Source organism: Neltuma alba, unplaced genomic scaffold (genome assembly GCF_004799145.2).
Source record: "Neltuma alba isolate B1F8T4 unplaced genomic scaffold, ASM479914v2 tig00006419_pilon, whole genome shotgun sequence".
Classification (NCBI taxonomy): Eukaryota; Viridiplantae; Streptophyta; class Magnoliopsida; order Fabales; family Fabaceae; genus Neltuma; species Neltuma alba.
The window spans coordinates 328,040-354,747 of record NW_021634459.1 but is presented as its reverse complement, the minus strand read 5'-3'; the positions used below and the strand labels follow the sequence as shown (position 1 = coordinate 354,747).

Below are 26,708 nucleotides of genomic sequence, written 5' to 3'. Positions count from 1 at the left end.
AGGTCAAAATGATCGGCTTATTGACTTTGAATTGGTATATATGTAACTCAATTCAAACTTTTATTTAATGAAATGTCATCAATTTTAACATTCTTCCATTTTTTTTATTTGACCAGAGACATTCTTCCATTTATCATAATGCTCAAGACTATTTCCAAATGGTCATCGGGATTTTCAATCAACTTATTATGTAAAAATAGAAAGAATTATAACTGTTATATCACAATACATTTACTATTTGTTTATTGATGCCACCATCAATTTGTTTTTCTTTTCTTTTTTACAGTTAATTTACTTTTTTTTGAATTTTGTATGATTTTATAAAATTTGCTTATAGAATTTCAATTTGCTTATAGAATTTCAATTTTTTCCTATGTTCACTTGACTACATTGTTTTAAATTTTAATCATTTTTATGGGTCAATTTTAGAATACTCAATCCATCATTATTTTAATTAGGATCTATTAACTGTTTTATATAAATTAAGAAAACTGATTAAAATTAGTTGTGTCAAAAATTTGTATAAGTTTGTTACAATTATTCATAATTAAGTTAGAGATTGAAAAAATTAATAAAATCACATGTTCATAAATCACAATCATAAACATTCACTCTCATGTCGGCCTCTTAATTTATATCCATGAGAACAAAAGAAATATATTATAACTAATTTTAAGAGTTACTCCTCCGATCCTTATTATAGGACTTAATTTTTAAGTTAATTTTGTCCTAAATATAAGACTTATTTCTCATATTTATCAATTTTTCCTAAATTACTCCTATGGATACTCCTTTAACTATAACTAAGTAAGTGAGGGAGGGATAATATTAAGAAAAATGATTATGGTGTTTTAGGAAGAACATGTCATATTTCTTATAATTAACTAACTTACCTAACTACCTTAATATAATCAAATTAGTTAAATATATTTTATATTAAGGACAGGAGGTCGGAAGAGTACATTTTAATACAAAAAAAAAATTAACTATCAACATCCTCAACATCAAGCAAGCAAAATTTAATACTATCTCTAGTTCTTAATATAAAGATTATTTAACTAATTTGTATAAACTAAGAAAATTAATTATATTAGTTATTTGTAACAAATATAAGTTGATTTATCTAAAGTAATTTTTTAATTATGATTATTAGTCTTAGATGAAAACCGCTATAATATATGTAATTAATAATGATACTTTAGAGAATGAATTATAAATTTAAAAAACAAAGTGAACTGAAATATTATATTTAGGACTAAATTCAATTATTAACTAGCTTTTATATTAAAAAATAAAGGTAGTAGTTAAAAATTCAGACCTTTTCACACTTACTACGTCTTATATACAAGTAACGGCATAATATTCTTGGTACATGTGATTCTTCAACAACGTACCTTGTCTGAGGTGAATGAATTCTTCTTATCTAGCATTTCTCGTAAATTTGTTCCCTTAAATATAAAATCAATAAGGATAATATATTAAAATTAGATCACATGAATTAAGGATTAATCTTCTTCATGTGCAGGCATATGATCTCAACAGTAAGAGAGGTTTGCGACAAAAAACATAGGCATCAGATATGACTTGGAATCAACGTTACTTGAGAGCCAAAAATCAGGACACAAGAGTACGAAAGATTCTATAATATAAAATCATCTACTTTCGGCTCTCGAGGCAACGAACTTCCCAAAGTAATAACAAACAAATACCCTTGTGAGCCACCACAAGTGATCCCCAAAACCACCAAAAGCTTCAGTATGGTGCCAACGGGCAAGGGCATATCACTATTTCCCTATTTACTCTCCACCATTCTCTTCATTTTTGTTCGCATCAAACATTATCCTGCTAGATAAGACTAGTTACAATTTCTTCATCGATCCATATAATAAAGATTTGACAAAGTTTTAAATTGATTGTTGAAAATCTAACACAACCCTCCTCTTTTATTCCTCCTTCATTCCAGTTTGGGATTAGCTATAATATATAGGAGGAGTTACAATTAAGTCCTAGAAAGGATTTAATTACACTGAAGTCCATTGATAACTGAAGAGCATGTAACGACAAGTTTCAGAGTAAAAAATGATAACAAGTTCATGATAGTCATTTGTCATTGAAACTTCTTGGTAATTAAATTTCTTTCTTAGGACCTTACGATAATTCTCCCTAAAATCTAGGTGGAGTTGTTTGGTAATGTAATAGATTAAGTTAAGATTTAGAAAAGAACACACATAAAGTATTGGAATTAGGAGATGAAGTCAGACTACAAAATGAAGTGAATTTCAAAAAGTTTTGGCTTAAAGTGATCATACATCAGGTAAATTTTGAGATCTGCACAAAAGAGAAATAAAAGTGAGAATAGTGAAACCCACTCATAAGCCTTCTTTATCTTCTTGCACTCTTCTACTAGAGTCCCTTATTCAAAAGAGAATCCTAACTTGATTGTATGATTGGCTAGCATCCATCTGACGGTGGGATAGGGGAAGCAATTTAGCACTAACTGAACTCATCAAGTCCACCACCACCAGTACAGTTGGGATGCTTATAAATGTGGGATAAACTAGGTGAGAAGCCCTTATGTTATCATTTAATTTAAGTACTCTTGGCACTGCTAAAAGCACCGCCCCAAGAATTTCTCAGTTCAAGCTACATTTACTAATTTGTCATTTAACATGGCTGAATTAATCAGATTTCTTTTCTTTTCTTTTTTTCGCCCCTTAGATTAGTTAAAGAGACTTGGCATTTTGCAGGTGTAAAGTTTGATTTTCCTCTTGCTAATTTTTCCTCATAGGTATCAACAAAGGCATCTCAATCTCCGTTCATTCTAAAGATGGGCAAAGTAAGCCAAGACTCACAAGAGCCTCAACTCTTGTCAAATGGCAGTTTGAGGTTCAAAGAGTTTCCCTAAAGGCACAATATGATATCAAAGTATAATTTTGTAACTCGATACAATTAGTCCAAATCGTAGTCATCTAGCACTGGCACCTATTATGTACAAAAGGTTCTTACAAAAATTGTGGAAATATGCTGAGAAAATATCACACCAACTAGCCCCAGAATGGCTTATCTTATTCCTTGGTGAGCCAAAACCAATCTCTAAAGTGGAATGAATGTACAGATAAGTAGTTGCATAAATGAGTAAATTTCCTTAATCCAACAAGGCAAGGTTTTACTTGACGTATCCGACCCTGACTTTTGACTACAAGTAATCCTACATGCTCAAATTGAACCCAATCTACCATTGGTTCGGGAAGGCCTCTCTGTATTTTGCATCCTCACTAGCATCGTGCTGCCTAGTGGTAGCATCCCTAGCCCGCGAACTCAGAAGCTTCCCGGCTATTCTGTCTTTTGATGTTACTTTCTTTCGAAGCATGGATGCAAGAATTCTCTTGTTGTCTCTGGAAGATAAATTCCCTTCATTAGTCACATCCCCATCTTGTCCAAGCGATGCAGATCTGGAAGTAGAAGCCAAAGCGGCATTGCGTAAAACTGATTTGTTGTGTTCCCGAATTTTGGCAAGTTTTGCACGCTTCATCGTCTGTTTATCAATTTTTCGCTTCTTTGCCACCTCTTCATCTATTTCACGAACATTCTTCACTGCTTGTTTAGCCAAGTGCTCCGCTAGATCAATCCCCAAATCAACATTTACCTTGTGTTCGGATGTGCTCTGATTGAGTGGCTTTCCTCCATCATCCATCTTGTGTTCAGATGTGCTCTGATTGAGTGGTTTTCCTTTATCATCTATCTTGTGTTCGGATGTGCTCTGATTGAGCGGCTTCCCTTCATCATCCCGAGGAAGGATAGGTCCATGAAATGGACAAACTCTCAAGTCTCTTCTCTGACATAGCCCTCCTTTCCTCAAAGGAGCACGACATGGTTGGATCTCCTCTTGCTTCTCTTCATAAAGTGCAGCATGAACATTCAATTCAGCAATTTTATCAGCTGGGATAACAGCATCAGAGTCCACCCTCCCCCAATGATTTTCAAGTTCCAATCCACGCTGGTTAGCCATAAAAACCCTGCTTGAACCCCAATCATCCAAGTGAGAACTCCACCTTACCACAGGAGCTTCAGCCAGAAGTTCGCTCCTTGGAGAGTTTGAGTCTACTTCATTCCTTCCATGAGCTAGGCGCTTGGCGTTAGAGCTGTTAGACTCTTTATCTCTTGAACTGAGAGCACTGCCATTCACTTTATGGGTAGTTGATGCCATGTCAAGATGTATGTCTTTATTCTTGGGAGCCCTAGATGCAACTTCATTAGCTACAACATTACCCTCCTCCCAAAAATCTTCTTCCTCACTATGTTTTGATGAGTTTTGAAGAGAACATCCAGCCTCTTCACATTTCTTTTGAACTGATTTCAGATGATTACGAATGTCAATGAATTCCTTCAAAGTGGAATCTCTAAATCTATTGTCAGCTACTTCAACTCTTACTAGAACAGAAATCCATTCTTGGACAGAAATCAAATGCTTTGTCATTAAAAGCTTGTACAATTCCCTCAATGCATCAAAAATCACCTTGTTATCACTGTTCTCATGAACTTTCTCTCCTTCTTTTATGGCATCAAGACGCATCTGCCGCAGCTCAGAAGAACCGAAGAACTCTTCCACTTCATCATCTAAGATATCATCTTGCATAAAATCCTCTGTTGAGTTCAAAATTTCCAAACATTCTCCAATCTCATCCACTGTGGATAGTATTTCTCCCTTTATTGATGATAGATTCTGTCTCAAATGTTCATATTTGTTCAACAAAATTTCTTTCGACCTTCTCTCTCTTTCCCTCCTCTCTTGTTGCATCCGCTCCACATTGGCCTGTATGTTAGGAAATTGAAGCCTAAGGGTATTCTTTAGGTAATCATGCCCTAATCTGAGCTGTCTGTAATGAATCCCAAAAGAGTGGTTCCATTTTTCTAAGAATTCAATGGCCTTTGAACGTAAAACAGATGCAACAGCTGGGGGAGCAGGTAGTGGCAGATTTCTTCTGAATCCGATGCTCAAACTCAGTAGGTGGTCCAAATTCTCAACAAGAAGGGTTCTAAAAAGCTTTGATCGCATGAACAGTTCATCAATTATTAGAAGTGTGAGGTACCTAACCTGCAACATGCATCTATCAAGGTCATAAACTTGTTTTTCGTTATTCAGATGATAAAGGAGCCTCAAAAGTTAAAGCCTTTAATATGGAGAACCACTTAAATGTCCCTAAGAAGAGCACCAAAGGGTTTAAGCTAAGTACTACCAATCTCCGTAATTCTCATCAGTGACTTGAAAAATGATTGCAATGATAAATGGCAAGAACCAGTACAATGACAAGAAATCATCTTTTATTGACAACCTCACATGATGAAAATTTCCTGACGTTTGAAGATGGCAGATGGAATGCTCAATTCATGAGTCAAATGAAGACTGCCTAGCTCAAACTTGTTTAAACTTGTTCATCCAGTAATTCAGAACCTCTGGATTGTCAACAACAAATGATGTTTTAATCATATAAACGCACTCGTATCTCATGTCATATAGACGCATTGAGAATGATAAACTTGTTCGTATAGCAATTTGAAAACGGCAAACAAAAGACCCAACAAAAAAAATTCAAAGATTCAATCTCCCATAACAGACATGATTCGGACGTTCACGACTAAAGTTGCAAATTTACGGAGCATTTTCTCGGTATTTAAAGTGCCAAAATTGAATCAAGCCCAAATTGAATAACAAAAAACCAAAAAAAAAATTGACTAACAGAATCAATTCATCCACAAAACTGCAAAATTAAGTGTAAGAACCTGAGAGTGATCTCGCTTCATGAGGTCTGTAAGTGTTTCGGCAGCAATTCGGAGCTCCGAATCCGAGAATCGGACCACCGACTTGATGGCCCGAAGGAGACGGGGATCGACCTCTGGCGAAGTCGAGGTTGTGGCCTTCTCTATCAAAGACCTCACCTTTGTTCCCCGACCCCTTCTCTCCTCCTCTTCCATTGACGATCAAATCCAATCGATTCAAAAATTCATTAAATTTCAATTTCTATGACAAATTTTATTCCCGGAAAAAAAGCCCTAAATTTGAAGTTCGCAGATTCATTGACGTTTTTTCGCGGCCAAACGCCGTCCGTGCGTAAGAGGCATGTGAAAATGTGACGGTGTGGAGAACTGCAGAGGACTTGAGCTGTTAAAGCGGGCAACTCCTGGGTTGATCCCTTGACGGGCCCATATTCTAACGCTGAGCCCGTCTAAAACTAGATTGGCATTTGACAGACAAACCCCTTTTTTCTTTAAACAAAATAATAATTACATTTCTAAATATTTTAATTTTGGACGATATTTACATCTAATTCTTTATAGTTATTATATCAAGTTCTTCAATCATACATGATCATGTGTCCTATTTTTAAAATATTAATATGTGATTACATTTAATTATAAATTCATATAAAATAAAATAAAAAGACACGTACTTATGTGATTAGAGAATTTAACATAATTCATATAATGAACTTGACCTAAATTTTTTTTATTATTTTAATTTTTATAATTATATTATAATTTTTATAAATTAAATTTAAATTTTTTCTATGCTTTCGTGAAGTGATATAATTAAACTAATTTTAAAACATACAAATACAAATATATAATCTGTTTTATATAATTCTGTTTTATCACTATTTTACATATAATATATTTTATACAATTAAATAAAATGAAGAATCAAACATCTAATCAAGTGACCAACATAAAATAAAGATATATTTAAATTATGTGTAAAATAATAAATTCTTTTTTATAAAATTTAAAAAAAAATCATTGATTGGCAACCTAGCTCTACATGACGGGTTATGGACTGACACTTGGCACGTATCAATTATAAATGCCGACATCAAAACGGACTCTTATTTTACCAATGTGAATCCGTCATTTTTTACATCTTAGCACGTCAAGTCTACCATTTCTATGTTAAAGTGGGTCACACAAGACAAATTAGAAGAACTACACGGAAGAATGACTCTAAAGAGAAAAAAAAATTGACAGCAAATAATTACAAATTTGTGAAATAACAAGGTAGAATAGTGGTTTTTTTTATTAAAAAAACAAAAATAGTTAGTTGCATAGCTCAATTGTAAATTATAAATTCTCAATTCCTCGCCTTAAAAGACTTGTCGTGAATAAGTTACAATAAATTTTGAAAAATTTAGACTCCCAGTTCATTATATTGGTTTTTTCTAATTTGACATATATATCTATATATATAAGCAAATCCACCTCATTTGAGGAAATTAATCCGATTTGAAGTGGACATCTCCATGTAAATTCTTGCTTTGAGGTAGAGATTATGAATGGGATGATCCTGCAAAGATAATCTCACCTTGAGAGGTGTGTTGCAAGTTGCCTACCTTCATTCTCTTCAATAATTGAACCCTCCAAATCCACATTTTCACATGCCTGTATGAACACGCCAGAGCACTTCTTAACAGAAAAAAATTAATAAATTTGAAAGAATATGTGTGAATAATATATTTTTTTAGGGGTTAACTTGTACAAGTAAATTGAAGATCTGTAAAAGTTTTCGTGTGGAAATTGCTAACGTTTACCTCTTGGTCCGCTCAGAAAGATTAAGGGTGTGTTTGGATGAAATCAAACCGTGGTTTGGAAAAGTGATTCTGGAGAATAGATTCTGGAAAAAATAGATTCTGTGAAGAATAGATTTTGTAAAAAAGTGATTCTGAGAAGTGAGAGTGTTTGGATAGTTGTTATCAAAAGCACTTTTTATATATACAAATTACTAAAAAAAAGACATAAGTTAATATGATAATTACAGAAAAAATAGATTTTATGATATATTTTAATTTGAAGAAATAAAATTGTTAATAATATGTTTTTTACCAACATAATTAATAATACATAAGATAATATAATTAATAAATAATTAATGTCTATATATATTTATAAAATATAAGATTAAATATATTTATAAAAAAATATGTTTATAAAAAAATAACAAGATACATATCATATAGGTCCTCACACTCTCCCTTTTTTCTCTAAAAGCAAAAAAATTTTGCTTTTTCCAAAACCATGGTTTTGGTTTTTGGAGAGGCTGTTTGGGTAGCATTTTTCCCAAACCATGGTTTGGGTCCCCAAACCATGGTTTGGGGTGCTATCCAAACAGAGCCTAAAATAAATAAATTAATAGGTCCATAAAATATGCAAGGAATGTGGAAAGTAGGGGCAGTGAGGGAGGCAAGTGAAAAATTAGGAATCATTGTGATTTCAATTTCTAAAGAAAAAGAAAAGGAAGGAATAGTGTTGGGTGCACTACAACACTATCATCATTTTACTTAACAGCTAGAGTCCAAACAACAAGTTAACTTTTTTGTTTGAAAAATGCAAAGGGGGGACTAGAGCAGATGAAGTTTGATGTTCCCGAGGCCAAAAACGCACGGGAGTATTATTTTGTTCCCCTCCCACTTTGACCCGTTTATGGACAAAGTGCTCCTCCTATAATATCACTAAGAAGGTGGGGATTTAATTTAGCACTATTAACATTGATTAATTAATATTTAAATTCTCACTAAAAAAAATATTCACGTTTAAGCTCGAATACTTTGAACAGAATTATCTTTCATAAAAAATACATATGCTTCAAAAAAAAAAAAAACAGCATGCATGGGCATATATAAACGGGCCTACCGGGTGCTCACATATTTTGACCTTCCACCCCCTTCTCTCGTTTTGCATCTTCCCTGCGTTAACTTACACGTGCCTCCCTCTCTGTTTTTCTTCTTCATTGTCTTGTCTAGATAAAAACCAAACCGTAATTTTAAAAATATGATATACAAAATAAATATGAAAAGTTTGTCTCAATTTTTTTAAAAAAATATTTTTTAAAAGCACTTTTGGGTGTCCCCAAACACCTCTTTTTTTTCTCTCCATTTTTACTTATGTGGGCTCCATCTACTGCAAGTCTTAAATAAACTATACTGTTTATAATTTTAACCTTGAATAGTACAATTTGTTTATGGAAACATGGGGGATGGGAATAAATTAAGCAATATGAAATCCTCCGAAACATGGTAGATGAAGACGTAAGGAAAAACTTCATAACATTATTGAGATGAAATTTTTGATTAATTATATATTTAAAGATTTGGTTATTGATAGAATGTAATAAAATTATAGTAGTACTACCTCTGGTCTTTGATATAAGATCTTATTTAACTTTTATTTTAGTTCTGAATAAAAGACCTCAATCTACTTTGTCTCTCATATTTATGTATTTTTTTCAAGGTTTTTAATAATGATAGTTATAGCTAGTACATTTGATTAGCAAGGATATTTTAGAAAAGACAACACTTATTTATTACAAATAATTAACTTAATTTATTTTTTTAATCTTTTCAAATTAGTCAACTAGCTCTTATAATTAAGACTGGAGATAATATGATCTGTATAGTTGACCTCGTTAAGTACGATAAAATTCGTTATTGTTGTTATTTCATGCCATGTATATATATATATATATATATATATCTTTCAATTTTATGCTCTTTTTCAACACAGAACACTAATGTGCATCTCTAATTAAAATATTTTCAATCATTTAGTCGCCAATTAAATGAAGATTGAGGTCAAAATAAAATGAAACCTCAAATTAAATTTATTATATATGATGAACCAATCTAGATTGCTTCTCCATTCACAAGAGATGTGCATGATTTGTCAGAAATGTTTTTATTTACTTGTAGAGATAATTGAGAATCTAAATTCCACACACAATTGTGATCATGGGCCCGTGGTGCCAAATTTTCCACTAACAAATTGATTTAAATCTTAAGCGGGGAGACCTTAGGTTAAGAAAAATCGTAATTGGAGAAACGAGACAAGGTAACTTTATTTAAGGTGTGTTTGGATTAACGTCAGGTAAAATTGACTTATAGTCAAACTGACTTTTGTAATTGAGGTTAGAGTAAAAGTCAGCTAGTGTAATGTGATTTATGTTTGGATAGGTGTTTATAAAAAGTCAGTTGAAAAAATTAAAAGTTGTTTGGATGATTAATGAAAAAGTTAGTTTAGTTATAAAATGATTGAAAAGGACATAGACTTTATTAAGTAGTAGTATTTGAAATCTTATGTTTTTAACGTGATAATAGTTTAAAAAATAAGTAGAATTATTATGATAAAATATAAATAGTTTATTTGTGAAATTATAAAATAAAAATATTTGTTACGGAAAAAAATTTGAAAACACATTATGGATAATTAATTAAATACACGTAATGGACAAACCTGAATATAAATTAAAATTCATTTAGTCTCTAATTAAAATAAATGAAATCACATAACTAATTAGATCATAAGCTTTGCATAATTTTCCTATAAATCAGTTAGAAAAGTTGATTCAAATTGTGTTGGATAAGTCAGTTAAAAAAGTTTTTTTTTTCTGATAAGCCAATTAGAAAAAAAGACCTATCCAAACAATCTTCTGAACCACAATAAACTGCAAACCTCAGTTTCACGTTTCTTTATGTATTTTTACAATCCAGACGAGGCCTTAGAATTGGACCTCGCCAAAAGTAAGAGAATATTGATCGTTGAATGTTGATTCTCAAAATGAATGATGACGATGATGATATATAAGTGGTCCAACAAGATTAAAAGTATGCGGACAAGGAGGATATTTCTAGCATAACACGACCCCACTTGAAGGGTACGATTACTTTAATCCTAGGTTTCTTTTTATTTATTAGGTAGCCCTCAATATATACACTTTTTATATGAAATTTATTTTTATCCTCTGCTCGTTCAGACTCTTAATATTTAGTTATACTAAGAAAACTAAATAAATTACTCCTCCGGTCCTTATTATAAGACCCAATTTGACTTTTTATTTGGTCCTAATTATAAGACCCAATCTATTTTTTCTCTTATATTTATGTATTTTTTTCCAAGATAATCCTTCTAATAATGATAGTTTTAGCCAATATACTTAATTAGCAAGGATATTTTAGGAATGACAACACTTATTTATTATAAATAACCAACTTAACTTACTTCCTTAATCTCCTCAAATAAGTCAATTGGGTCTTATAATTAGGACCGGAGGAGTAGTTAACTATAAAAAATATGATATGATTTTTCTGAAATATCAATGTATAATTTTGGAGTCATATCAGTTATAAATTATTTTTAAAAATGATAAACATGATAGATAAAATAAATTTAATCTCATACTTAAAATTAAATCAGACTTGCAACTAACTTCTAAGAATAGGAGAGAATATAAATGCATAATGTTTGTGATTTAAAATTTAGAAGGTGTTTGACAACCATTAAAAATGTTTTTCCGCAAAACGATACAAATTCTTTCATATATTTACTTTAAGAGTATTTGTCCAAACACCCAATTCAAATCAGTAACCATGGTTTTAGGTTAAAACTATGGTTTTTGTTGGCCCAAAAACCATAGTTTTGTCAAAAGTGCTTTGAATCCGCTTGTGGCAAAAAAAATAGGAGTGTCAGATGGTTTACCAATGGATATGACACATATACCCTCAATTATTCATTTCTTTCATTCTCTTCCGCCTTCGGTCCCTCGCTCTCCATTCCAAATAGCTGGTTCCTTTCTTTTATGCTTTGCCTTGCCTTGCTCTCTCTCTCACTGCTTTCTCTCTCTTCCCAGGTAAGGGACGTTTAGCAGAAGTGAGAAGACACGCTAATTGTCCCGTTTTATGCTTCTAAATTCATTTTTGTTACATAAATAAATAAATTTAATGGCCAATTCTCTTATCTTATAATATATATTCACCAATCGGTCATTTTTCTCAACTCTGATGTGGCCTTGTTTCTAATATCTTTTTTTTTGACCAAGCTTGTTTCTAATATCTTTAATCTTATATCTTATAAATGTTTTTACACATGTAGTGACAATTAATTAATTATATTAAAGATAAGAGGTAGTATGTTGTTATAAAAACCAGCTGTGAAAAAATATTATAGAATTTCATGTTTAAAATCTTGAAAGCAAATTAATATTTTTATGTTAGAAAAAGAAGTAATCATTTTTCTATAAACATATTTAAACTTATAACTTATAAATATATATACATATATTAATTATTTATTAATTATATTATCTTATATATTATTAATTATGTTAGTAAAAATTATTTTATGAACAATTTTATTCCTTCAAATTAAAATATATTATAAAATCTATATTTTATGTAATTATTATATTAACTTATGTCATTTTTAGTAATTTACATATATAAAAAGTGCTTTTGATAATAACTATCCAAACACTTTCATTTTATCAGAATCACTTTTTCACAAAATCTATTCTTTACTAACCATGGTTTTTTAAGAATTTATTTTCCAGAAGCTATCCTCCAAACCATGATTTGGTTTCATCTAAATATCCCCTTCGTAAAACATAAAAACACTTTTGAAATCATAATTTGATTTCCATCTAAATAGCCTTTTAAACTATATGGGAAAAAAATAATACTCTCGCGATTAATTTTTACTCTCTCAAGGAATAATCAAAAAGCGTGAGATGAGGCTCGTAAAGTCGTACAAGACCCCTACTTTTTTCTTGGTCAAGACCCCTACTTTTTTCTTGGTCAATCTCTCGTCTAATGTACTGGTATAATTTAATTTTAATTTACGAATGTAAATGATTCGATCCACAACTGGTCATATCACTATGCTCCAAAACTTACAGCTAAGTTGTTGAAGTTTCATGAGCAAGTGTCGGATGTGATCTGTATTTAAAGAAGAAGAAAAATTGCTGACTCGCCACGTTGAGGAGGATGATTGGTTATAAAAAAATACTGGATTATTTGGGTGGACAGGAAAATCCAAACGAGCCACCGGAAGCCGCCACGACAGTAACATCTAATAGCTTTCATTTCTGTTTTCCTTTTGTTAATTAAATGGACAAATATTAACAATATGAGATTACAAGAAAAGAGACGGAACATGGCACAATATTTTCAAGATATAGACCTCCCAAGTAATTCACATTATCTATTTTCTTAACTAATAGCCGCTACCCATCATTTTAATTTTACTTGATACATTGACTGTGCCAATTTTCTTAATTCCAACTTATGAATCAATAATTATATTTTCCAAAACTGGAAAACTAACCTGGAGTCCTCACAATTTCTACTGATATTGGTTCTCATACTTTAATTTTTCAAACGGATACATTTCAGTTTGGACCGCTTGGGAAGATGGAAATAACAACAACAAAATAATAAAGTGCCTGTTTGGGAGGACTTAAAAAATTCTCTATAAACACGTTTTATGTAAGTCGAGACAAAATTCTTCTCACATATTTACCTTGTATTCTGTAAATTATTATTAAAAAGCAACTTATAAGCTATTCCAAACGGGTCCAAAATCACTTGGGCTGTACAATATGTGACATTGGTGCACGGTGCTGCCACAGTCAATGAGAAAATCATACTCTCCTCTTCTATTGATGCTCTCCATGATCCCCGTCAGCCACTTGCTTTCATTCATATCATTCCATTTTTTAATGTATTCTTTTAAATTAGAGGAACAAATAATAACAATATGAAATTACAATAAAGATTAGTAAAAATTTTGCAGTCTAGTGTGGCATTGACCTTCCTAGTAAGTAGAAGTTTGCAGGTTCTAATCTTTTTATAACCTCGGTCATTAATATTGGCTCTTTTAATTAAAAAAAAAGATCAAGTTCAGGAAAAATCTCAAAAAGAAATATCTTTTAAATTTTAAAATTTTAAATAAATTTTGTTTATCTTTTTTTTGGTCATTAACATCATTTTTGTTTACTACACTTTAATGATAATTGACTACATTTAAAAAACAAATTAACGATGTATATTTGTAATAATTCCTGATTTTAAAATTTAAAATTCAAGATATATAATTTTTTAGATTTTCCCTTAAACTTATGAGCCTTCTTATCATTAGGGTACATGATTATTTATATAGTTTTTTTTTTTCCGGTGAGCTTGATAAAATATTACTCTCTCTGGATATTCTTACAAATGATGCTAGGATCTTGCTTCATAGGGATTGGGTAGTACAAGTTTTTCACGTTCACAGGCAGGACAATCATACTGCTAATTTCCTTGCTAAACTGTCTCATAAGATGGAGAGCAATTTTTGTATCCTTCATCAACCTCCATCTCTGTATCTAGGGGAGGACAGTGATGAGGAAGGATAGCTGTAATTGTTTTACTTGTTGTAAGTAACGTTATCCAATTTTTAATTCAAAAATTGACAATATATTTTTATAATAATTTCTGATTTTAAACTTTAAAATTCAAGATGTGTTTATTTTTAGATTTTCCCTTAAACTTGTGAGCCTTCTTGTCATTAGAGTAAATGATTATTAAGCTTTATAAAAGATTACTCTCCCCGGATATTCTTACACTCGCATGAACTTAATTTCATGACATTATCTTCATTATCAAACAACATTAACATCTTTTTTTATATAAATTTGTTTAAAACTATCCCTATTTTGAATGTCTTTTAAATGATGTATACTTTAAAAAATGTCAATATTCGTAGCAATATAACATCCAAATGCAGCATTTGATGCAAATAAGCAAATTAATAATTCGGTAGGACCATTATGCGATAGAGTAACGAGTCTAGTTACTCTCAATTAGCTAATACTAATAATTAATAATAGTACAACAGCAAACACAGTGCACGTAAATTGCAAGAAACTTCCAACTCGTTCTTCGCTCCTCTCTCTTCATCCAAATCCGAGGAAGATATTATCTCAGCTACTCCAATCTAATTTCGTTTTTGTTTAATTCAAAATAGACGCCAGTAATTCAAGGGAAAAAAAAATAAAACTACAGGGACGATTTGTCCCCATTAGCCACGTCATAGGTCCGGCTTACGCGCACCCACGAGGAGCAAACCCGACCCTAGAACCCGCCAGATCGTACACGACCCGGAAACCTTGTTGCTGGATGTTCCCGATTATCGACAAGCTGCCCATCGTTCCCGCGAAGGCGAAGCAGAAGCTTCCGTGGGTGTCCACCGGAATCAAATAGTTCGTCGCCGGAAGTGACATGTCAGCACCTCGGAAATGCAGCACCACCGTGGGCACCTTCACCTCCGTCTGCCCCGACAGATCGAAACAAGTGTCGAAGAGTGAGAACTCCGGCGCCTTCTTCAGATGCGACGCTCCAACCCTGAAAGCGTTCCTGAGGGCGATGTAGGCGGGTCGGGTGAGCCGGGTCACCGACGTGCCGGAATCGATTATTACGCCGCCATTCCCGGTGGGATCGAGTCGAAAGAGCGACGGCGAAATACCCCGAACGGGTGTTCCCCCAACACTGATCCCGAGGAGTTCTACAAAGTAGAATGTGTCGAGCTTAGGGTGACTGAGGAGAGGAGTGAACCGGGCGGTTCGAGGAATGGCCATGTCGCCAAATATAACTGAAGACGGTTTGGCCGAAGAAGAACGATCCACTAAGCAATACGAGAATTTCTGGCCGAAACGACGTCCCATTTGTGCCGGAAACGACAACTTCCCACGGCCGAGACCCAACAGTCCCGCCGCGCCGATGAAGAGTCCCTCATTGTCGTGACCGCATCCGAGGGCAACGCCGGGGACTTGAGTGCGCCGAAACGTCAGAGTTTCAGTGGAAAAATCCCCCACAGTGAACGAACCGTCACCGTAGGAAACCTGATAGAGACAGTTCTTTTTCTTGTTGCATCCAGGAGAATCCAATCGCCGGCAGAGAGGGGAGGCACATGAGATTCCAGCGAACGACCGAGATTTAGTAGGGTCGAATACTGGGTCTGTCTGGGAGTAGCACTTCTGGCAAGGAGAACACTGGAGCCAAACGACGTCGCTTCCGGTATCCAGCACCATGTACACGTTCCTCGGAGGAGTGCCGACGCCCAAGCGCGTAAAGTACTCTCCACTGCCCTGAGTCAACCCAGATATAATGGAGCTGCTGAAACCCGGCCTGCCCAGCCGGCCAACGAGGCTCTGGTCCACAGAAGCAGCATTAGAGGCCATGGAAATGAAGGATTTGACCCTAGCAGCATCTCTTTGCAGCCGGAGGTTGAAGAGCTGTTCTGGGGTTTTGTTGAAAGACATAGAATCCACATGATGCAGTTCAAGAGAGATCACAGATTCGGATTGTGGATCGGATTCGGATGTCTCTACAACATCGGATTCGGACCATGAGGGTGCGAGTGGGGGGGAGAGAGAGTGGAGGACTAGAGGTTGGGTCTGCAAGGGAGATGAGTCGACGGAGGAAGCGGCGGGGAGAGAGAGGAGCAGGGCGGCGAGGGAAAAGAAGAGCATGAGATTTCCTGCCCTGGGTTCCATTATTGGGGAGACGAGAGAGAGTGTGTGTGAGAGAGAATGGTGGGAGAAACACACAGATGGCAGAGAATAAATAGTGGAAGATAGGGGCAAGAAAAGGGGTAAAGCGGCTCCAAAAGAAAACTTAATAAAAAAAGTGACCCTTGGTAATAAAGAGAGTTTGGTGTCAAACTAAAAAAATAAATAGTGGTAGTTTGGTGAGTGGTGTTTTAACTCAATTATTGCCCGTTGTATAATGGCTTTAGATTTTTCATTCTGATCTGATGGATATATAATTGGATTTAATTGCGGGACGGTTGACTATTAACAGTTAACAGTCCAGTAATTAATGCCATGTTGTTTTATTATCCAAGGAAATTACTGGTCTAATTTTAGTTTTTTATTCAAAGAAATAAATAAAAAAAAATTAACTATCGCTCTGTTACTTTTTTTTTTAATTTTAATCGTGACTGTGGCAATCTACAATGTGATATTGGATGACGGCTCTGAACTGAATTTGTCTCATGCATAAAAGTGGAAAATTAAATTCGTAACACTTACTTAACATATGAAAACACATGGCGTTTACAACTTTACACTAACTTGAATTTGTCATTTTGAATTTATTTTATAAGAAATCAAATAAATAATATTCATCAAATCCTAAATATAAGATCCATTTACATTACAAAATGGATCTTATATTTAGAATTGGAGGGAGTATCTGTTTGTGAGCAATGCACAACATTCTCATACGACTAGCTTTATGTTTAATCGGACAATTACAAATATTATCATAATCCTCAGTGAATGTTAGGAATTTTACCATGCTTTATATATGTGTGCGTACACGTGTGTATGATTTGTCTTGTAAAGCAGTAATTATAGAGTTAAATAGTGATATTAATTGTTTATTCGAGGAATGTGCTTTTATTTCGTGATATGAATTTTTGAATTTCTTAGATGAAAAATTGTTTATAGGAAAAATATATTAAAAAGGTTGAACAACGTGTTGCATTTTAAATTAATCATAGATGAACAAGAACCAGGGAATTAAACAGTATAATTTCTTTAATCAAGCTCATAATTTATCATGTCATTATCAATACATAAGTATCAATGACACATAATTCGTAACAAATTTTATTATTCGTACAGTATGAACCATGCAAATGTAAGTTGTTCTTAAAAATTTTGTCCAGTACACGTGAAATTAAAACATATCTGGCATAATATAAAATTCATAGGAAATCATTCTATATATATATATATACTCCTCCGGTCCTTATTATAAGACCCAATTTGACTTTTTATTTGGTCCTAATTATAAGACCCAATCCATTTTGTCTCTTATATTTATGCATTTTTTTCCAAGATAATCCTTCTAATAATGATAGTTTTAGCCAATATACTTAATTAGCAAGGATATTTTAGGAATGACAACACTTATTTATTATAAATAACCAACTTAACTTACTTCCTTAATCTCCTCAAATAAGTCAATTGGGTCTTATAATTAAGACCGGAGGAGTATATATTATGTTCAATTCAAAAGAAAAAGTTGCAATTTTGCTTCCGCAACAATAATTCAATTATCTGAGTGAGGGTGTTATGCTCTTATCTGCGAAGTCACGAGTTGGAATTGGCATAGGACCGAAAGACGATTTGGTTAGTTAATAATATAAGTATTATTATGACCGAGGGACAGGAGAACAGTTGACCTGAGCTGTCTAGCAAGACATGGAGCACTAATCACCTGTGCGCCTCTCCATAATAGGCTTTCAAGTAATCATATCCATGCGCACACAACATAACATTTATTCATGAAATCTAATTAATTAATTTGAGTGGATTAAAAACATTAGTTAAATTAGTTAATATGATATATTTTTTAAAACATCCGTAATAATCTTCTTTAATTTTCTTTATCTCTCTTCTATTTGATTATTGTGAAAGAAATATTAATAGGGTTGATTTAAAAAAAATTGACAAACATATTAAATAAGTCTTGCGTACACGACTAACATCTACTTTTAAATTAAGTTTTATATTAAAGACCAGAGAAGTATATCTTAAACCTCATATAAAGTAAGAATACTCTAGAAAAGACAATATATATTTATTATAAATAATTAACTTAACTAATTTTCTTAATTTATTCAAATTAATCAACTAGCTTTTATATTAAGAAGATAATGTAGTGTAAAAGGTAGTTAAGGAGATTATTTTGTTGCTAAATCTTACACTGAAATCCACTCTACATTCTTTGGCAAAAAAAAACTCTATATTCTAAATTTATATTCGTTATAAAAAAATTATTCTTATTATTACACACATTAAAAATAATTTTTTTAATATTCATTATAGTTGCTCAATTTTTATATTTAGCATGGATTATAAATAGGAAAAATGATAAAAAAATAAATTGAAAATTATTAAATCTCAAATTAGGTTTGGTAACAACACTTTATTTGATATTGACAACAACAAATTTGTAAATGACAGTAAATTTTTATTAATTTTCTTTATCTAATATTTAGTACTCCTCCGGTCTTTAATATAAAATTTATTTAACTAATTTGATTACATTAATGAAGTTAGATAAGTTAGTTAATTATAAAAAATATGACATGTTTTTTCTAAAATACCACAATCATCTTTCTTAATATTCTTCCCCTTCTTCTAGTTGATTATAGTTGAGGAAGTATCCATAAAGGTAATTTAGAAAAAAATTAATAAATATGAGAAATAGGTTTTATATTTATGACTAAAATCAAGTCAACAATTAAGTCTTATATTAAGGATCCAACTCATCCAAGGAGTAATTTCTAGTTTCTTTTTTTTGTCATTTTTTTATAAATATATTTCATTCTCATTTTATGCGAAGGCTCATGTGAGTCATGATGAATAATGGTCCAAGAAAGCGAACTTTCCCAACAATCTTCCTACAATCAAGGAGGTATATTTCCTTGACAGATTCTTTGCTTAGCCTCCTTCTATGTCCTGAAGAGGACCCTTGCAATTATTACCGCAGAAGTCCCTTCTCAGAAAAAAAAAAATGAAAAAAGAAAAATCACATGATTGTGTATTGATTTTTATTTTATTTTCCACAAATAATTAAGAAACTCACGAAGTTGGTCTCCAGAAAGCATTTCAGAAATTATGTTGTTCATGATTCTAATGAGTCTCTAACGCCGCCTATATACATACAATCCCGTGATCATTATTGATTTCTTCTACCCACCACACCTGTAATAATTATTTTATTCATTTATTTATTTATTTTGCTTCCCCATGTTGAGTAACCATTCTCTGCTCTATAACAAAATTATTGAGTGAATACTGAAGCAAATGATACACCCGATCTTTTTGCCAAATGACTTTGAAAACGATATCCTAATTTTCCATTCCATGAACTTGGATTTTTTTTTTGCCAGACATGAACATGGATTCATCACACTTTTTGAAAAAAAAAAGTTCGTATTTATTATTTTAAAAATTAAAAAAATCTAGTTTTTTTTTTCAAATACCTTTTCCTGCAACTAAAATTTTTCTTCTTCTGTTTTTGTCTTCACTTCTCAATCCCAGCAGTCTTCACTTCTCAATCCCAGCAGTCTCCACCGGGGGAAGCGGAGTGAGACGAAAGGGCCCCACACGACCAAGACTTCTTGGCATGAAACAAGTTTTATATTTCAATGGACAGCTCATAATATTTCCCCCTCAACAAAGATACTCGTACATTGCGGAAAGGAAACAGTAATTTGATGTTCTTAATTAATTACTGTTTCTAATCTTTACTATAAGAATTAATTAACTAATTTAAATAGACTAAAAAAATTAGTTAATTTAGTTTTTTTTAAATAAATAGGTATTGTCTTTCTTAAAATATCCTTACTAATCAAGTGTATTGATTAGAATTACTATTATTGGAATGACTACTTTGAAAAAAAAAGATAAATATAAGAGGTAAAGTGAATTAGAATCTTATATTTAAAATCAAAATAAAAATCAAACAAATTTTTATATTAAAGACAGGAGGAGGTAGTGTCATACTACTAATTCTTATTATCAAGACTGTCTGATGCCCAAAAAAAAAGTTTCTTATTGTTAAGACTGTCATGTAAGAAACAGTGTGGCTTTTTATTTGTGTGAGTGTGACACGTGCTGAAATTTAGTATTCATGTCAAATTCAACAAGAGATTTTGGGCACTTCAATTTTTTCATACCAAGCACCTTAAGAGTTAAGACAAGGAATCAAAAAATCAAAAGAATTACTCTTCCGGTCCTAAATATAAGACCTTTATATACACTAGTATAAAGGTTTTATATTTAGGACCGGAGGAGTACTTAAACCTACTAAGTTTTTTTTTTTTTTTTAAAAGAGTGACTCTCCAAATAAGGTTGACCCAGCAGATATTAATAAATTTAGAGATGTTGTAGACCCTTTTTTTTTTTGCCAACGAGACATTTTAACTTCGAAAGGTCTAAAAATCAGTCAGTCAAGTTTTTTTTTTTCTAAGTACAACATTTAGATATTAGAGATAATCCTATTTGAACTAGTGGGATCTCTTCTAATAGAAACTTTAACTCGAGTTCGTTGGTTGAATCAATAAAGGTGATCACAAGATGACGTCCTCCACTTTTCTTGTGGGCCATCAGTTTCGTCCTCTAACTTAAATGTGGGCACATTTTCTGACATAAATTCTATCTTCAATTTGTCATCTCTTTTGCTAGAACTTGTTTTTATTGGTTGAATCAATGAAGGTTATCACAAAACGACGTCCACCACCTCTCTTTTGGGCCATTAGTTTCAGCCTCTAATTTAAATGAACCTCTTGGCCCAATGTTATTGGACCATTAAGTTTATTGAGTCGAGTCGTATGCGGCCCATAGAGAAGGGTTCCCTAAAGGAACAATGGAACATGTTGGGCAATGGACATGAATAGGAAATATAGATTTCATGATAGGCAAAGTTATGAATGTTTCTTCCGGCAAAAAAAAAAAAAAAATGAATGTTTCAATCAACGAAAAAATTACTCTCTAAAAAGGCTTATATAATTGCCCTGACACACACACACACACACACACGCACACACACACATATAGAGACACACACATAGTTGTTATCTTTTTCGCAAGCTATAACAAATCTAAATTTTTTTCAAAAATTATAACCATCTTTATAAAATTTAAATATACTGAAATATAAACATTGAATGAATAAAAATAAAATCGCACAGTACTTCAAAAATTATGTTGATGAAATTTCTCTTATGTATTTATCTCATAGAGAATAAAATTACTCAAAATAAGCTTATCTATATTGGCACCAAGATTCACCAAATTCTTGATAGATTTCTTGCTTTGCAATATTTGGAGATTTATGAACATTCTTCTGCCTTCTGTTTTTTTGTATAAGCATTCTTAGAAAATTTTAATATCATAGGATATTTCTTAACCAAGATGCCCAACCCAAAGATGTGCAGTAATATATTATTAATACTTAATATCAGGTAAAAAAAAATCCTAATAATAATTTACTTCATAGAATTTGTGTGTTATTGTTCTTTTTAACTTGACAATCTTAACACATATATTATCTTCGATCCTAATTATAAGACATCGTTTGTAATCTACAAACGAGGTATTATACTTAGAATTGGAGGTAGTACTTTCAAATATACATCTAAACAGATAAGCGCAAATTTAAATACGTGACCTCCCTCACAGAAAAGAAGGGTTTTGTGCCATTGAATCCATGAAAATAAAGAAAGGTATTAATAAATTATTTGTTCATTGAATATAAAAAGAAGATGCACTCATTCTTTCTTCTCTCAATGAATGACTCAATGAACATACATTTTATTATAGATTCATTAAAACAGACACATGAACTCGTTTATTGGATGACCTAGTATAACTGTTGAAGTGGTATATTATATATAGCAATTTTATTACAAAAAAGTTTAGTGCACTTATCAGCTTTTTAAATTAGTAAACAGTTATCATCAAAGAAAGTGTTATTGACTATTCTCTAATCTTGCATTCATTGTATTATATGATTGTTATGTTACGATATTAAATAAGAAATCATTCTTATTTGTCTAGTAAATATCAATTTCATTTTCTGGTAAAAAATATCAATTCCATTTATTTATTATTTTGTTAACTTTATAGTATTATATACGGTAGTTTATTACGGTAAAGAAACCAAATTCATGAAAGAAATGCTAAAGTATATTACAATACATTTGCAAACAATAAATTTAATAAAATCCTAGATTTTCTTTCTAAACTTATGATTTGTGTACGATGTTCAAAACCTATACTTGTATATATTGCGGTACTATGTGCAAGTGCTGGAAGTAGAGGAAACGTAAACCATGGCAGCATCACCAAAGTATTTGCTTTTCGTTTTGTCTTTGCTACATCTTTTTTTAAATTCTTATAGCTTTGTTTCTATACACCATGATGCCTCTTCCGGTCCCAATCCAGCCAGTAACAAGTCTCCGTTTTCTGTGAAAAGTCTCAAGGTTTACAATTCTTTAAACTATGAGACTAATAGAAAAGTCCCATCAGGTTCAGATCCTATTGAACCTCCACCAACTCCTCTTTTGAAGCAAGCTTCAGTTTCTAATGATTATAACTCTTTGAACTATGAGATCAACAGAAAAGTTCCATCTGGTCCAGGAGTCATCGAACCTCCGGTTACTCCTCCTTTGAAGCAAGCTTTCGTTTCTAACGGCTACAACTCTTTGAACTATGAGGTTAATAGAAAAGTCCCATCTGGTCCTGGGGTCATTGAACCTCCGGTTACTCCTCCTCTAAAGCAAGCTCTTGTTTCTAATGGCTACAACTCTTTGAACTATGAGATTAACAGGAAAGTCCCTTCTGGTTCAGATCCAATTGAACCTCCACCTACTCCTCTTTTGAAGCAAGCTTCAGTTTCTAATGGCTACAAGTTTTTGAACTATGAGATCAACAGAAAAGTTCCATCTGGTCCAGGAGTCATAGAACCTCCGGTTACTCCTCCTTTAAAGCAAGCTTCAGTTTCTAATGGCTATAGCTCTTTGAGTTATGAGATTAACAGAAAAGTCCCATCTGGTCCAGGGGTCATTGAACCTCCAGTTACTCCTCCTCTGAAGCAAGCTCTTGTTTCTAATGGCTACAACTCTTTGAACTATAAGATTAACAGGAAAGTTCCTTCTGGTTTTGAGCCAATTGATCCTCCTATTTTTCCTCTTATAAAGTAACCTTCAGTTTCCAATGATTATATACATGTCAATCTACTGTGTTTATGTAGTTATGAAAACTTGTATGCGAAATAGAAGGCAATATCATATGCCAATGTGTATACCTGATCTAAATAAATGAGATGCTTGCATTTGCCGAAAAAAGTTATATTCCAACAAATGTTAAATAGACCCTGTTCTCTGAAACATATAGTTTCTCTATTTGTTTTATTGGGGAATAATTTCACCTTGCACTTGCAAAAATAGAGGGATGGAAAAACCTTTCTTTTGTTTACGTGGAAGATGGTCATAATATTTAGTTTATTATTAAATGCATAAAGTCGTTTCAAATTATTTCCATAGGAGCGGGAGAAATAATGGCGAAAACAAACAATTGGAAGTTGGATTCCACAAATATGATACAAAGTGTTATATATATAAATATATATATTGACAAGTGAGAAGTCAAAGTGAGAGATTAACGATGCAATTTCCATCGGGAAAAAAAAAATGCTATTTCTAATATAATGAACCATTTCAGATATAAATCAACTTTATATCATCCACTTAGAAAATGTGTTTTTGCTAACGTAATACGTTTTGAAATAATAATAAGTTAATAATTATAAGGGTGATATGTATTTTAGTTTATTTAAAATAAAAATAAAAAATTTGGACCCCACTGAGAAAAATGACCAGGCTAATTAAACAAACAATCTCAGTTTCATACTACTTTCGGTTCTATTTATAAGACCTCATTTGTATACCATAAACGAGATCTTATACTATGAAGGATTTTTAAATAAACTCAAGAAATTGATAAATAAATCAAATGAGTAATTAAATATTCATAAGCATATCCTGTATAAGTCTCACTACTTTGAAAACGTGATATTTAATTCTGCAATTGATAGTACTATATCCGAACCTATTTATAAAAAATAAGTTAAATTTAAATAGAATTTTATCTTTTGTAATTAAGCTCGGATGCAGTACATAATAACTATGAAGGGAAATTTAAATAAATTCAATAAATTGGAAAAGAAATGAAATCAATTAGACAATCCTCTTTTCCCCGCTAGTAGGATTAGAAAATTGTCAGCTTGATTATAGAAAATTAGTAATATCAAGAAATTTTTTTAGCAGTCTTACTTATAACCTTTTATTTTTTGGGTAATAACATTTTATAAAGAATATGTTTAATATTTTAAGATATTCCACAACCAAAATTCATAAAGACATCTATTTATTCAGAATTGGATTTCTTCTTTTATGGATCGTCATTTTTTTAATTAATATGGAGATATGTAATAAATTATTTATTCATTGAATATAAAAAGATGAATTCATCTTGTTTACTTTTGAATGAATCAATAAATATCATACACCGACACCCCTACACACACTATAATACATAATCGTATAATTTTTTTAATTTAAGCATAAAGTGACTCTACATTTCTTTTTGTTTATTCATTAAATCTTACACGTAAACCTAGTTCATTCTTTGAACTTGTACATCACACAAAAATTTAGTGCATTGGTTAATCAACTTTTTAAATTAATTAATTGTCATCTCCGAATACCCTGATATCAACTCTTCTCAAGAATCTCACTTTCTGGCAACAGTAATATTATTATGTATGTTTCATATAAAAATATATGAACACAGAAACATATTATATAATACTATAGTAAATAAGAAATAATCACAATATAGAGTCTAAAGAATGCGGTCTTTGTTAATTTTTCTTCTTTACAGTATTATATGTGGTAACTTAATTATTGCAGAGAATCCAGAGTCAAAATAAATTGTGAAATAGTAAAAATATCATATAATAGAGTCACAAACAATAAATTTATTAGGCTATTTACATTTTGTTTCTAACTCAGACCAGAATATCCATATCTTGATAACTAATAGAGCAGTATATAATGGGATCTATATGCAATAATTACTTCAGTAGAAACATAAACCATGGCAGCATCACAAAAGTATTTCCTTTTCATCTTCTCCATGCTTCATCTGTTTATAATTTCTTTGCAATATGATGTTTCTTCTGGACCAAATCCAATTGAACCTCCTGCGAAGCCATCTTCAACTTTGAATAGCTATAGCTTTTTTAACCATGACATCAAGAGAAAAGTTCCTTCCGGTCCAAATCAACAACAACCTCCTATTTTGCCTTCTATGAAGCTATCTTCAAATTTGAATAGCTATAGCTTTTTTCACCATGACATCAAAAGAAAAGTTCCTTCTGGTCCAAATCAGCAACGACCTCCGATTTTGCCTTCTATGAAGCAATCTTCAAATTTGAATAGCTATAGCTTTTTTCACCATGACATCAAAAGAAAAGTTCCTTCTGTTCCAAATCAACAACGACCTCCGATTTTGCCTTCTGCAAATGCTTTGAACTATGGCCTTGATAAAATGCCTCCTTCTGGTCCTAATCCAAGAGGACCTCCTTCTGGTCCAAATCAACAACGGCCTCCAATTCTGCCTTCTGCAAATGCTTTGAACCATGGCCTTCATAAAATGCCTCCTTCCGGTCCTAATCCAAGAGGACCTCCTTCATCTTATGGCCTTGATAAAATGCCTCCTTCTGGTCCTAATCCAAGAGGACCTCCCTCATCTTAGATTATAAATCATAACGATTTTGTTATTATAAGTTGTGCCTAGTTCTTTTACCAGTGCAATCTATTATATTGATGTAAGACTTCCATGCAAAATAAAAGGCAATATCATATGATGTCAAGCTTGATCTAAGTGATGCATTTACAAATATCTTTGTGCTCATTATTGTTTTAGTTTCATCCTCTCTCTATCCCCTAAAGAAAAGAACACAAGATCACCCAAAAAAAACCCGTCCGTTTTAAATATACTTTTGGTTCTTAATATAAGAGTTAATTAAATAATTTAAGTAGATTAAGAAAATTAGTTAAATTAGTTATTTATAATACTTAACTATTGTCTTTCTTAAAATATCCTTGCTAATTAAGTATATTAGCTAGAACTACTATTATTACAAGAACTGTTTTGAGAAAAAATGAATAAATATAAGAAACAAAGTAGATTGAGGTCTTACATTTAGAACTAAAATAAAAGTCAAACTCTTATATTAAAGACCAGAGGTACTATATTTTTAAATAAA

At 32.0% G+C, this 26,708-nt stretch overlaps 2 protein-coding genes across 2 annotated transcripts; both read right to left on the bottom strand.

Moving 5' to 3' along the window:
• Positions 1 to 2,896: 2,896 nt before the first annotated feature.
• LOC114750343 (UV-stimulated scaffold protein A homolog) lies at positions 2,897 to 6,111 on the bottom strand. Its single transcript, XM_028938913.1, has 2 exons — positions 5,782 to 6,111; positions 2,897 to 5,095 (listed from the first exon to the last, which is right to left on the bottom strand). The coding sequence occupies exons 1-2, from the start codon at positions 5,971 to 5,973 to the stop codon at positions 3,233 to 3,235; spliced, it is 2,055 nt and encodes a 684-aa protein (XP_028794746.1). The 5' UTR covers positions 5,974 to 6,111; the 3' UTR covers positions 2,897 to 3,232.
• Positions 6,112 to 14,628: 8,517 nt separating this feature from the next.
• Positions 14,629 to 16,400, bottom strand: LOC114750345 (aspartyl protease family protein 2-like). Its single transcript, XM_028938915.1, has one exon. The coding sequence runs from the start codon at positions 16,346 to 16,348 to the stop codon at positions 14,897 to 14,899; it is 1,452 nt and encodes a 483-aa protein (XP_028794748.1). The 5' UTR covers positions 16,349 to 16,400; the 3' UTR covers positions 14,629 to 14,896.
• Positions 16,401 to 26,708: the final 10,308 nt, after the last annotated feature.

Bases quoted from the DNA above. Each gene is read 5' to 3' on its own strand.
- LOC114750343 (XM_028938913.1), bottom strand. From the start codon at position 5,973: ATGGAAGAGGAGGAGAGAAGGGGTCGGGGAACAAAGGTGAGGTCTTTG. The intron at 5,096-5,781 runs GTTCTTACACTT...TGCATGTTGCAG, and splicing joins TGAAGCGAGATCACTCTCAG to GTTAGGTACCTCACACTTCT.
- LOC114750345 (XM_028938915.1), bottom strand. From the start codon at position 16,348: ATGGAACCCAGGGCAGGAAATCTCATGCTCTTCTTTTCCCTCGCCGCC.